Here is a 15319-nt window from a genome sequence, read left to right as displayed (position 1 = left end):
CTTTGTTTGTCAGGAGAAAGTCTAGTTTAAAGGAGTCTGGAGTTTACACATGAAACACGTTTGGTTCATTTCTTCTATTAAGCTGTTAAAAGACAATGAAGAAATTTTTATGTAAAATATTAACAAAAAAGTATAAGACAAAAAGTGACACAAAGAATTAAAGTTTGTTTTTAAAACAGAACTGAATTTCTTTCAGGTATCAGATCAAATACATCACATATGTTTCACTCATTGGTGGAAACAGTGGTTCATTATTATGATTTTTAATCAGCAAAATTTGAATGAATTCAATTAAGCTCTCCACAATGATATTAACTCAAAAAAGACTCCCCACTTTTATTTAGCAATGTCCAGAAGATGAAAAGACAGTAGAGAATAAAAACAGGAAGTTCTATGCTGGAAGCAGTCATGACAAACATTTGATATAATTCCTTGTTCCACATTCCATGTGTTTCATGTTCCTAATAGACTCAGCAGCAACAGTCTCCAAAACACAGAGTACTGTTAACAGTGTCACATTTAGAAAAGAAAAGATCTCACCTCTTCAATGGAACTGTTTGACCTTTTTCTTTGACTTCAAGCTTGTAAATATGACGATTGATCCCACTAAATCAAATGATCATTGAACATTACATTAACCTTGTATTAATCTTTGATATATAGTTATTCTACATTAAAGATAGAATAACTTACATTTTCATGAGGTCTGTAGAAAAGCCAGCTTCCTCAGAAGGGAGGTGACACTTTGAAGAAGTGTTTAAGAAGTGACTAAAAATGAGGAACTCACAGAGAAACCAATGAGAGAGAGAGAATGAGATATTATGGACTTGTTATCAGAAATGTATTTCACCAGGACCACCCTTTTTCCTCACCTTGAAGCTGCTGTAGACATTCAGTTCTCTCAGAAATGATGTTCAAGGAATAATCTTTGACGTCTGTTGCAGACGTTAAATAGACTGATAGTAGCTCTGGGATGTTTCCATTATTTTAGAATCCAGACTGATAATCTGATAACTGGACACTTGGAGATATGCCATCAAATAAAGGTTTTGTTGAACTGATCAGTGCAGCTGTCACTAGTTTTAGTCTTTGATCATTTGTAGTTTTAATAGATTTTCTAGTTATTTACTTTGTCCTACTTTGAAAAGTGGTTTAGGTATTAAATTAGTCACTTTATCTAATAATTCATTATCATATTAGCCTAAACTCAGAACAATATTTTGATTAACATTAGTCAGGTTTGATAGAATGATAGAATCCATCTTTGTTAGGACATACAGAAATTCATATGTCAAAGAAGACATACATTTTTAATTAAAATATTTAATAAAAACATGTCTCACAGCAAGAAGGTTCTGTAGGTGTGCATGTGAGTGTATGGTTGTCTGTCTCTCTGTGTTAGCCCTGTAATAGACTGGAGACCTGTCCAGGACAAGCGGTTACAGCAAATAATTGAATATGTCTAATGGACTGAAAGTCAAATTTAGGGTTTATTTTATTGAATATAATCAATAAGTGTTCACATATCCTTGAACTGAAATAATGACAGCTCTGTCAGAGAGGGTTTTCTGCTCATGCAGTTAACAGGACATTGTTGCAGTACCTAAATCTGTGGGAATTTCAAGTGACTCGACAACCTCCAGTCAGAAAACGCATACGGAGAGACAGACACATCTAACGACAAAAAGGAAGGGGGAAACACACAGGAAATCCTGACAGGTGCAGAGGTGTGGAAAGTTCCCTCTCCTGTGACTGATTCACTGTGATGAAGATCCTTAGACCTGTGTCATTCTGAGGTGATCTCTATGTCGTTATCAGAAACCATGTTATTCAGGGTTGTGGTGCAGTCTCTGTCTGTCAGTCTGCAGCATATTGACACTGTCCACACTGGACACCTCAAACACAGAAACATATTTAAAGACTTTACTAAAGAGTACTTTTTGTATTGTACTTTGTACATCAAGAGTACTTGATAGTATCAGTGCTGTTTTATCTGTTTACTTTCTTCAAAAAAAAACATGATTTCAGAGTTTTTAGACAATCACAAAACAATAAAACATTGATTCCTGCTAGGTATCGAAACAGTTTGACGAGAGACTTTGGAAGTTACTTACAGTATATCTATCACTTTGAAAGATGTTATCACAGACAGTGAGATGCTAAAGAATGAATTCTTTAAATTAGAAACAGCGCACTCTGATAATCTTTAAATAATCTCTTTACAAACTAAGTGTTGATGGACGTCAACAGAATGTTGTTAGTGGGGGCCTTTGGGTCCTATGGGTTGAGGGGAGGGGCCTCTGTGGATCATCAGGCTGCATTCTGCTGAGGATGGCTGCTGCCATCAAGGAGTGTCATTGCTATGAGGTGGGGGCGCCTGGTGTGGTCTAGGTGGGTGGTACATGTCTAAGTAACATCCACATGAATGCCAGGTCCAAACCTTTCCCGGCAGAACATATTTCTAATAGACTCAGCTACAACAGCTTCTAAAACACAGTGGACTCATGGACTGAAGTGTCACATTTAGAAAAAGGAATATATCTCACATTTTCCAGTGGATCTCTTTAACCTTTAGCCTTTAGTTTTATAAATATGATCATTAATCCCAGAAAATCAAAGGATCATTGAACATTATATTGACCTTGTGTTAAACTTTTATTTACAGCTATGCCACATTAAAGATATAGTAACTCACATTTTCATGAGGTCTGTAGAAAAGCCAGCTTCCTCAGAAGGGAGGTTACATTTTGAAGAAGTGTTACAGAACTGACTAAAAATGAGGAACTCACAGAGAATATGCTAATGAGATCTTCTGTACTTATCCCCAAATAAGACTGTATGTTTTGACTCTTATAAACTTTGTTAGTTTCAGTCATTAGTATTTGATGAACTTCATCAACTAATTCCAGCACTAAACCAACTTTTCTGACACGAACTGTTCATTGTTCATACATTTCAAGTTTCTTAGATATTTATATTTATTATATCTGTTAAATATTCCTGCTGTACTATGAGCCATTGTACCGAAATTTCTTTTTGATGAAAATCAAAATGACAAATAAAGTGTGTCTAAGTCTAAGTGTAAGTCTATATGACGATGAGGAAAGTCTTTGTTATAAATTAACAGATTACAGATGTCTATGGACGGCACAGTGGTGTGGTGGTTAACACTGATGCCTCACATCAAGGTTCTGAGTTAGAATCCATCGGCCTAGGGCCTTTCTGTGTTGACAGTAGGCTGTAGGTGAGAGTGTAAATGTCTGGCTCCAGTCCCCCGGCAACCCACCAGAGGACAAGTGGTTACAGACTGATGAAGAATGAGAAATGAATGGATGAATGAAGATCTCTATGATGGAGGTGAGAAGCAGTCACAGTCACAATGAGCCTCATGCTTTAACCGTACATATGCATAGATATGATTCTAAATTGTCTGTACACACAGTTTTAAACCTTTAGTGCCATTCATCAATGAGTTCACACCAACTCTCATTTTGTGCTGTCAAATATTAATGATGCTACAAAAGCTATTGACGTGATTAAACACAGAAGGAAAAGACTCTACAATCATTAATGTGTTAATTGATTTATTTTGGCTAACAGTGGCTAACACAATGCAAATCTATCCACTACACAGGCCACATCAGCCATCCCATAAGGATATGTCAGAAACTGACTTCACAAACTGAATTCACAATCAGGTAACTCACATAAAGATGTAAAAATCATAAACATGCAGCACTATAATTATAGCCTCTTATCATAGCCTGATTGAGAAAATCATATTTATCCCATGAAGCTCATAATGTCAAACAAGAACTGAATTAATAGCAAAGAAAAGAATCATCAGGCTGTGATATGTCCAGATAGGTCATAACACATTACAGTTAGCAGTCATGCATTAGAATTTCTAGAATGGCATGCCAAAAGGACCACTGTGATGTTCTTGAAGTAATACACATATGTAACTCAAGACAGAAAGAAAAATATTAACAATTAAGGTACTGTATATATTCCATATCATCCTGTCTCTACACTTGAACAAATAATATAAAACAGATATTTAACTTATATATGACTAACATCTGCATTTTTAGAAAAAAAAACTACAAACTAAAAAATATGTTCCATGAATATTTACCATGATGATAAATAACGTGTCATTTCAAACCATGTTAATATTGACACAATTTTGCATCAGGCTTTGCAGACTAACCCCACTCTAAACTGTGTTGATATAGAGCCAGACTGTCCCACAGACTAAGATGCTGCTGTGCATTGGTACATTTATCAAATCAACCAGCCAGTCCTCAGTCTTTTCCCATGTGTTGGAAAAAAGACTGGGGCAAATTTTTGCACCCTTCAACTGATGGGGGACCTTCAAGATGGAGGTTTATTGTGCACTCTGGCGTCTGGTAATATTAGGAATACATTTTTGTGTCTTCCTCAACTTTGGTTTACAGTGTTGTGTCCTTTCAATGTTACACAACAAGAAAACATACATGTAAGACAGCAAGACTACCGTAATGTCCGGACTATAAGCCGCTACTTTTGTCACTTGCTTTGGACCCTGCGGCCAACCGGTCAGCCCAGCACCAGTTTGCCCTCCACCATTTCGCTCTCCACCAATTCGCCCTGCACCAACCCATCCAACACCAGCTTGCAACCCCCCAAGTCCCTTTTCTTATGCGGCATCAGACGTCTACCCTGGGGCACCCCCTCCAATGCCTGACTTCGCCACCTACCTGATAAGGAGAGAAATGGTCAGCTCAGGATTTACCCAATTTGACGACCGTCCAGAGAACTACTGGGCATGGAAAACATCTTTCCAGAGCATCACACATGACCTCAACCTAACGCATCGAGAAGAACTCGACCTCCTTGTCAAATGGCTCGGCCCAGAGTCATCCATACAGGCCAAGCGCCTCAGGTCAGTCCACATAACCAGTCCAGCGAAGGCAGTCGACATCATCTGGGAGCGCCTTGAGGACTGCTACGGCTGCCCTGAAGTCATCGAGCACGCTCTGCTGAAAAGGCTTGAAGACTTCCCCCCCCATCTCAAACAAAGATGATCTCATCTCAGACGACAAAGCAGAAATCCCGACACCTGAGCTAGCCAAGGACTTCCCTCACCTCACTCCAGTGGCCAACAAGATTCCAGCCCCAGATCCAGATGCTCAGATCCTCCTTCTCCTGGGGAGAGACATCTTAAGTGTGCACAAGGTACGTGAGCAGTACAACGGACCCCACAACACACCCTATGCACAGCGCTTAGATTTGGGCTGGGTTATCGTGGGAGAGATCTGCCTTGACGGAGCACATCAGCCTGCTAAAGTCAACGTCTACAAGACAAACGTGCTGTCCAATGGCAGAGCTTCATTCTTCACTCCATGCACTAAAAATGTCCAGCTGAAAGAGAAGATAGAACCTCATTCTCTGCACTTACCTGCCTCATCGTGTGAGTTCAGACCACCATGCTCCAGTGCTGCCACAAATAGCCTCGGAGACAGTGTCCTCACGAGGAACGCAGATGACGAAAAGATCGCCCTCTCCATCGAAGACAATGTTTTCCTGGACGTGATGGACAAAGGAGTGCACCTTGGAGATGAAAACCACTGGGTGGCGCCACTGCCATCCCGCTCACCAAGGAGACGGGTGGATGTAGCAAACAGAGTAACATGCATACGAAAATCCACCTCATCAGACCAGTGGAATTATGTCTGGACTGAGAACAAACCCAACCTTCAGGAAGGTGATGTTGTCCTGCTCAAAGACTGTCAGGTGAAATGCAACGAATGGCCTGTTGGACTTGTCACTAAGGCCTTCTCCAGCAGTGACAGCAGAGTTCGTAAGGTCATGGTCAAGACAACAAAAGAAGGGACTGTTAAGGAATATCTGAGACCTATCAGTGATATGGTTTTACTCTTTTCTAGTGTTGATCATCAGAAACGATTAAGTAAAGCAAATGTAGTGGTATAATAGCAATTATACCAGGCGGGGAGTGTTCTGACTCCTGTGTAATTGTTGTTTTTCTATTATGTTTATGTTGCTATGGTGACACCTGGTGCTAGAATTCGGTACTACCGCTACATGTATTCCTTTGTAACATAGCCGTTGCCTGTCAGTTACTCGTCAGTTTGATGAGAAGCGTGCAACAGCTGTTTCCTCGTTTTATTTATTTTATTTATTTGATCTTTGGAGTAAATACGTCCGTAAGTGTTAAATGAATAAGATACTATGAAAGAGTTACATAACTGTTACAGTTAATATTTCTAAGATAATAAGTAACAAAATGTTTGTTTTAATATATGAATACTTGTGTGTTAGCATGTCATGTCTGGCCACTCTGTATATTGCTACCTATACCTAGTAACCTAGCAACCAAATACCGTTATGTATGGTATGAGATCGTTAAATCTGATAACTGTCGTTTACTTTATGTAATATGTCTGACAGCTTAAAGAGGCGTCACTTAGTGACTTTCTGTATTTTTATGTCTTTGTAGTTTTACGGATCTGAATGGAAAGTGAGAGATGGAAAAGAAATTAAATTAAATTGAAAAGTAAAGTTTCATGGAAGAAAAGTCCCGCTCTTCATTCTATTCTCGTTAGCTAGCTATGCAGTGCTTTGTAACGGACACAACTGCCAGGACAGAATATATGGATTTTTACAGCTAACGGTCACCAGGGGCGCACTATCATGGAAGCGCAAGAGCGAGACAGACAGTTTGCGCCAGGTAACGAGAGCAAAACAAACCAAGTGAGTCCAAATGCAGTACGAGAGCTGCTTTTAAGTTAAAGGCGATCGATCTGGCTGACTTTTCTGGTATAGTAGGCTGGTTATTTTGATACAGTAAACGGCCGTGTTACTGCACCTTTACTGCTGTGTTGGCTGTTTTCGAAAAAGATGCTGGTTATTTAGTTGAGCAGCGGGTTACTGCACTTTTGCTGCCGTTAAAAACTAATTAAATTTAGCCATTGCCTCGTCAAGGGTTGTAAGCTTTGTTTGTTATACTGCACTACTACGGTAGGCTACTATGACTGCAGGAAATGCGCTATTATTTGTGCACTGCACAAATGCTGTTTGTAATGTCAAAGATGTGAAAGTTTGATCGATTGATTGATTGAAAGATTTATAGTGTTTCTCAAATGTAAATAAATGGGACGCTTTGCGTTTCCAAACAGTCATTTCTGTCCCAACAATCCCCTCCGTGGTAGAAGAAACCCTTACGGTAATTAAACATTAAAACACCAGGGGCTAATAGTCCGGTGCGGCTTATATGGAACAACCTGTATTTTCCCCAAAATTTAGCTGGTGCGGCTTATATTCAGGTGCGCCTTATAGTCCGGAAATTATGGTAGTTCTTTTTCAGCATCAGTACGTTTACATGGTCTTTAGTATCCCGAATTTGATCGGGATATTGAAGTATCCCGATTTCGTGTTTGTCCATGTAAACACCATATCCCGAATTCAGAAATCGGGATATGCTCATTTCCCGATTTCAAGAAACCCGGCTTTGCTACCTGGAGTACTCCGATAGAAGCCGGGATACTGAAGCATGTATACACCTTATCCCGATCTCTGACGGCTGCCCACTGTCTGCGCAGGCGCGAGTGACGCCAAGTGACGCACTAGATATACAAACAACATGGCGGCAACGAGAACGTTTCACTTTTGGAGCGACGAAGAGACAGAATTTTGCCTTAAAGTAATGAAAGAACTAAACATAACGACGTGTTTAGATGCAGAAAACACAGAAATGCTTATGTATTCAAATCTGTTGCGGAAAAGCTACGTGACGCTGGTTTTCCACCTCGCTCCGTTGAACAAGTTAGGTCGCGTTGGAAAACATTGAAAAAGACGTAAAACACGCATGCGCAGATGGGATGCAGCGATCGGAAAACGGGATACTGGTATTTATCATGTATACGGGGATATGAATAACCGGGTTTCGCTGTGCTCCATGTAAACACCATATCCCGAATATGCTCAAAGCCGGGATAAGCCTCAAAATCGGGATACTAAAGACCATGTAAACGCACTGATTGCCATCAATACAAAACAGTCTATTTATGTCTAGTGCTCTTCTTCTTAAATTTAACTTGAGCATATTCACACTCCACTTCCTTCTCCTCATTTCTAGGCTCTGCTTCATCATACAGGTTTCCCATCACCATTGCGTTGCTTACAAAATTTTTGCACATGCCCTCTGCCATGTACTTTTCCTCCTCCAGATAGGAGCTACCAGATGGATTCATGTCCACAGAGTCTTCTACCTTGTTTTTCTTGCTTTTCTTCTTCCAACTTACATTAGCGTAAACCACATCACTCCCTTCTCCATTCTTCTCTGAGCTTTGGCTTTCTCCTTGTACATTTTCTGGCCCAGCACTTGGCAAGTTTGTTCCGTTTTGTTCAGAGATAGTTCCAGGGTGAGCGCTGTCTGCTTGTCTCAACCCATCTGTGTTGACATATATGTCCTCTTCTCTTTCGTTGGGTACCTACAGTTACAGAGGACATGTCAGTGACAGAGTTTTATTTAGTTAAACAAGGGTACAAAGAGTATCTATTCAGAGTACCTCATTTTCCTCTCTTATCAGATGTTGGCTTGTTGCAGCTGGGCTGGTTTCACCTGTGAGCTGACTCTTACTGTCACGGTGAGTCTTCAGAGTCCTGAAACATACAGTACAATGTCTAGAATATGGGTATGTTTGGTTAATCTTTGTTTTCAAGACAAAGGTGAGTGAAATAAAAGTGTTCTGGTAGAGATCAAAGTAACCACCAAGGGTATGATAGACATGTTACATGGGGGGTTGGTGAATGTTTGATTGACATGAAATCTAGTATTACTACCCCCCCCCCCCCCATGACGAAGCCATTACTTTGTAGGGTCACCTGAGCATTTTGGCATCTTACCTGAAGAGCAGAACACATACTAGAACTAGTAAAGTGATAGTAGTGGTGATGAACACTACCAACGTCACTTGACCTGAAACACAAAATTGAATATTAATATAAAGATGTAATTCAGATGGATAATTATCCTGATAAACTCTGCTTGGTTAGTTATCTCAGATATTAAGATTAATATTGGACGTCTATAATCATGTACGTACCACTGTCAGGATGAAAACAAGATTCTGGGGAAACATCTGTACTGCTTTTGTCAATACTTACTGTATAACTACTATACTGTATCTGGGTGCTTTACTGTTGACATACAATGACATATCTAAGGTTTGTCTGATTTACTTTGAATCATTTCAGTCTTCCACCAATAACACAAGCATACAAAAAACAGACCTTGATTTTCTGCAGAACTTTGAGTCTCAGGGGTGTTGACACAAAACTGCTGCCTGGCAGATCCCAGAGAGTTGAAGCTGTGACAGAGCAAGGTGGGAAGACTCCTCTCCTTTAGTTGATTGACAGTGATGAAGCTCCTCAGGCCTGTGTCATTTAGAGACTCACTGCTGATTAAAAACTCTCCAGATTGATTGACAGGTCTCCCATCCAAATACCAGTGTAAAGTAGGAGAAGGGTTTCCCACAGTCTCACAGGAACAGGTGACCTGACTTTCAGTTTTGTTGCAGTGAGATGAGGCCAGGATCTGTGGAGGAACTGCAATGAAAGTGGAGAGAAGAGCCAAAAGAAGCCATATCAAGAAAAGTCTAAATGAAATCGAAAGATTTACTGAGAAAATAATTATTCAAATGTTTTGTAGAAATTGATTTAAACATATACATTTCCTGTCAAAGTCTCTGCCTTTTGACAGATCTGTCTAAATCACAATATAATGATCAATTGTATGTGCTGTATGTTGAGTGGCTGATGATCATCCAAGCCCAGATATTTGGTAGCTACTACACAGTCAGAAATATGTCCCCATGGATTTCTATCACCCCACATAGATTTTCAGATGGGTTTAATCATTTTATACATATTTTTCTTTTCAGTTAATGAAATAGGAATATCAAAAATAGAGAACCCCATCACTAGATTGTATTTAAAATAATGTCTAAATAATTATATGGATATCAATAAAGCCTGTTACAGAAACACATTCTGTTTTTTGAAACATTTTTGATACATACACTGAACATCTATTTGTGTGTCATTGGATCGTCCAACTCCAAGATCATTCTCAGCCTTGCAGAAAAAAGGACTGCTGACTTTAGAGGCTTCAATGTTTAAAATGTGTCCAGTCCCAATCAAAGTCTCCTGGTCTCTGTCAGCTCTGTACCAGGTGTAGTTCCTTACTGCTGGGTTGGCAGTACTACTGCAGGTCAGAGTCACATTTCTGTTCTCTGGTACTGGACCAGAGGGACTGATGGACACTGTGGTGTCTTTAGGTGAATCTGAAAAATAAATAAGAAATGTTATTATGGGTGCCACAGTTTAATGTAAATTATGATATTTGTCCCTTATACTGCGACCTAAGGATCTCACTTTTTGAATCAATTCAGTTAAAAAACCCTGATATATTTTGGCAATATGAAGGAGAGATTTTGTGCTGGCTGTTTGAAAATGATTTTTTTGCTTTGGCCAAATTTATAGAAAAGGCCTGGTATTTAAGACAAAGTATTCTGTATCCAGTTTAACAAGCTTTTTTATTTTTGTATTTATTTTTAGTGGTGTTATGTTGGGTATCTCTGTGTACGTGGCTATCTGGAGACTATTGTGTAAATTATTGCTTCAGTGTCTAATAAGCCCATGTGGGCTGGGCACCATGGTGTTTGACACTTAAATAAACTTAATCAATCAATCAAAAAAAAATGTAATAGGAAATGAATAAACAAATAAATGAATAAATATTATACCACAGAGAAGTCGTTTGACAGCCTACATTAATGGGCTACATTCTATTTTTAGCAGTAATATGTTTTCTTGATTAGAATTTTGTAGTAAAGCACATAACAGTCTTGGTAGTGTTATGTATGGCTACACATTTTAGAGCACTAAAAGTTTGACAGTTCTTTAAGGATCATCATGAAACAGTGTGGTGGATACAGGAGACACTGCAGTCTGGAGGAGACAGTTCAGTTCAGAGACTGAAATTCATCTCCATCTACATGGAGGTAGTTTGTTCCCAAAGACACAGATTCAACCTAGGGCTGCACCTAACCTTAGTTTGTACTGAGTTCAAGTTCAAGTTTATTATTATAGCCATTTCAACAATATAACAATACAGTTGATAGGAATGTGTTTTGGTATGCTCTCATGTAACACACATAATGACAACACAGCATCACAGTACTAAAGCCAAAAAAGAATAGGCACATAAATAGCAGAGGTAACAACACTTAACACACATAAAAAAAGTGCATGGTGTACAGAAGCAGTAGTAAGGTTGGGTTAAACCAGGTTATGGAGTTAACTCATAAAGTGCTTAGTGCTTAGTGCATGTTCAGGTGGCGAATAGCTTGTGGATAGGTACTATCCCTAAAACGTGATGTTTTACATGTTATGCTCCTGAACCTTCTCCCTGATGGTAACGGTGTGAATAGATGGTGTGCTGGATGGGAGATGTCAGAAATGATGTTTTTGGCTTTCCTTGAAATTCTGGTGATGAAATGTGAGGCTATGGTAGGCAGACTACAGCCAATGATTTTTGAGGCTCTGCGCACTACCCTCTCAAGCCGTTGTTTGTCCTGGCTGGTGGCACTACCATACCAGACCAAGATGGAGAAGGTGAGTACACTTTCAATGGTAGCCCGATAGAAGTGGATCATGCCTGCTTTACTGACCCCAAATTTCCTCAGCTGACAGAGAAAGTGTGACCTCTGGTGGGCTTTGGAAATGAAACAAACAGAGAGCAATACCGAGTCGCCATAGTACGGCGCCATTCATATATTGATCACACATTACCATTTTCTAGGCTCAGACGCCATCTTTCTAAAACCTGTCACTGTTTATAAGTGACAAAGAGGATTCAATTTAAACTGGTTTAAAACTAAATGATTATTAAAGTGCTACTGATGAGATTTAATGTTATAAATGAACTCACATGAAACAGTAAGTGCTGAAGTGTTACTGCTGCTTGATTGATTGCTGCCATCTTGTTTCCTGTAGACAATCTTATTATTTTAGAGTTTTAGCAGAAGACAAAGTAACTCACAGGAAACATCAGCTGTTAAACTTGTGGTAACAGATGCATCAGGGCTGCCATCTTGTTTCCTGTGGACAGCAGTGCAGGAGATTTTCCGTCCATGATGGAGGTGAGAAGCAGTGAAGGTCAGAACAGAGGTCTGGACTTTAGTTTTGTCCTGATTCTCCTGCAGTGTCTCCTGACTGTCACCCAGTCTGGGGCTCCATGTCAGAGTTGGAGGATGAGACAGACAGGGAGCTGGAGCAGAGCACGTCAGACTCACTGAGGTTCCCTCCTCCACCTCCAGTGTGGACGGAGTCAGAGTGGGTGAGGGAGGATCAGCTGGTAGGAAGGAACAGTTGGAGCAGTCAATAAATAATCATTGATTATTCATTTGTAGTAAATCTACAGCTGAATGAAACTAAATGATGGGAACTTTAAAAGACAAAACATAACAATAGATATCAAAATTTACCTTTGGTCACAATGTTGATTACGTTATTTTTGAAGCCGTATTTCAAGGGATCGTTACATTCCAGTCTGAAGTAATATGTGTCATCAGAAATCATGTTATTCAGGGTTGTGGTGCAGTCTCTGTCTGTCAGTACTCCCATCAGTTCTCCATTTTTTCTCGTTTTACTGTCAAACACATCTTCATCGTTACTTTTCTTTCTCCACATTGCTTTACATGTCTGATCTAAATAGTTGTTATATGTGCTCTCTATATCAAAGTAGCAGGGGATGGTCACACAGGATCCTCTCAGAACCTCTATAGTCTGCAGCATATTGACTCTCCACTGTCCACACTGGACACCTGAAACACAAACACAGTTTAGAAAGAAGAAAAGGAAACAGTAGTTCTCAGCAGCAGTCTAGTGGTAATGAGTGATACTCACTCTCTACAAAGTCATTACTGTTACCATGGTTTCAGTTATTTTAGATCTTCACATAATAAATCATTGATTTATTTTGTAGTTTACAGCAAATCTCACTTTGAAGGATGTTTTCTCAGACATTGAGACAATGAGCATGAATGCTTGAACTTAGCAAAAGAGTATTGTGGTCATTTGAAATAATCTTCCAAAGCAGGTGTTAATGGACTTGAACTCACCCTGCAGCAAACAGCCAATGATAAGGAAAGTCAGAGCTCCAGCCATCTTTGTTTGTCAGGAGAAAGTCTAGTTTAAAGGAGTCTGGAGTTTACACATGAAACACGTTTGGTTCATTTCTTCTATTAAGCTGTTAAAAGACATTGAAGAAATTCTTCTCTATATATTTGGTTATTTTCAAGTAAAATATTAATCAAGAAAGTGTCTATTTCTTTTAAGACAAAAAGTGAAAAAGCATTAAACTTTATTTAAAACAGTATTTAAAACAGAACTGAATTTCTTTCAGGTATCAGATCAAATACATCACATATGGTTCTCTCATTGGTGGAAACAGTGGTTCATTATTATGATTTTTAGTCAACAAAATTTTAATTCATTAAATTAAGCTCTCCAAAATGATATTCACTGAAAAACACTCCCCACTTTTATTTAGCAATGTCCAGAAGATGAAAAGACAGTAGAGAATAAAAACAGGAAGTTCTATTCTGGAAGCAGTCATGACAAACATTTGATATAATTCCTTGTTCCACATTCCATGTGTTTCATGTTCCTAATAGACTCAGCAGCAACAGTCTCCAAAACACAGAGTACTGTTAACAGTGTCACATTTAGAAAAGAAAAGATCTCACCTCTTCAATGGAACTGTTTGACCTTTTTCTTTGACTTCAAGCTTGTAACTATGATGATTGATCCCACTAAATCAAATGATCATTGAACATTATATTAACCTTGTATTAATCTTTGATATACAGTTATTCTACATTAAAGAACAACTTGCATTTTCATGAGGTCTGTAGAAAAGCCAGCTTCCTCAGAAGGGAGGTTACACTTTGAAGAAGTGTTTAAGAAGTGACTAAAAAAAGAGGAACTCACAGAGAAACCAATGAGAGAGAGAGAATAAGATATTATGGACTTGTTATTAGAAATGTATTTCACCAGGACCACCCTTTTTTCTCACCTTGAGCTGCTGTAGACATTCAGTTCTCTCAGAAATGATGTTGAAGGAAGAATCTTTGACTTTGTTGCAGACGTTAAATAGACTGATAGTAGCTCTGGGATGTTTCCATTATTTTAGAATCCAGACTGATAATCTGATAACTGGACACTTGGAGATATGCCATCAAATAAAGGTTTTGTTGAACTGATCAGTGCAGCTGTCACTAGTTTTAGTCTTTGATCATTTGTAGTTTTAATAGATTTTCTAGTTATTTACTTTGTCCTACTTTGAAAAGTGGTTTAGGTGTTAAATTAGTCACTTAATCTAATCATTATCATATTAGCCTACATTCAGAACAATGTTTTGATTGATATGAGTCAGTTTTGATAGAATGATGGAATTCATCTTTGTTTGGAGATACAGAAATTCATATGTCAAAGAAGACATATGCATTTTTAATAAAAAAAAAAACATGTCTCACAGCAAGACGGTTCTGGGTTCTGGGGCCTTTCTGTGTGGAGTTTGCATGTTCTCCCTGTGTCTGTGTGGGTTCTCTCCAGGTACTCCCACTGTCCAAAAACATGCTAGTTAGGTTCATTGGTGATTCTAAATTGGCCGTAGGTGTGCGTGTGAGTGTGAATGGTTGTCTGTCTCTCTGTGTTAGCCCTGTGATAGACTGGAGACCTGTCCAGGAGAAGCGGTTACAGAAAGTAAATGAACATGCCTAATGGACTAAAAGTCAAATTTAGGGTTTTATTTTATTGAATATAATCAATAATCAATGTCCACATATTCTTGAACTGAAATAATGACAGCTCTGTCAGAGAGAGTTTTCTGCTCATGCAGTTAACAGGACATTGTTGCAGTACCTAAACATCTGTGGGGATTTCAAGTGACTTACCAACCTCTAGTCAGAAAACACGGAGAGACAGACACACCCAACAAGAAAAAAGAGGGGAAAAAACACATAGGAAATCCTGACAAGTGCAGAGCAGTGTAGAAAGTTCCCTCTCCTGTGACTGATTAACTGTGAAGATCCTCAGACCTGTGTCATTCTGAGGTGATCTCTATGTGGTTATCAGAAACCATATTATTCAGGGTTGTAGTGCAGTCTCTGTCTGTCAGTCTGGAGCATATTGACTCCCCACTGTCCATACTGGACACCTGAAACACAGAAACATATTTAAAGACTCA

General features: G+C 39.0%; 1 protein-coding gene across 1 annotated transcript; it reads right to left on the bottom strand.

Annotated features, from left to right (window-relative positions):
- Positions 1–7260: 7260 nt before the first annotated feature.
- Positions 7261–13236, bottom strand: LOC311497506 (sialic acid-binding Ig-like lectin 5; the record flags this gene model as incomplete). Its single annotated transcript, XM_084557824.1, has 8 exons — positions 7261–8495; positions 8574–8667; positions 8911–8983; positions 9298–9684; positions 10086–10349; positions 12110–12421; positions 12555–12893; positions 13191–13236. 8 exons carry the CDS (start codon positions 13234–13236, stop codon positions 8064–8066), a joined length of 1947 nt encoding a protein of 648 aa, XP_084413950.1. The 3' UTR covers positions 7261–8063.
- Positions 13237–15319: the final 2083 nt, after the last annotated feature.

This window comes from Chelon labrosus, assembly GCF_963514085.1.
Source record: "Chelon labrosus genome assembly, chromosome: 12".
NCBI classification, from domain to species: domain Eukaryota; kingdom Metazoa; phylum Chordata; class Actinopteri; order Mugiliformes; family Mugilidae; genus Chelon; species Chelon labrosus.
Note: the sequence above shows the minus strand (reverse complement) of the source record. Positions and strands in the feature narration are given on the sequence as shown.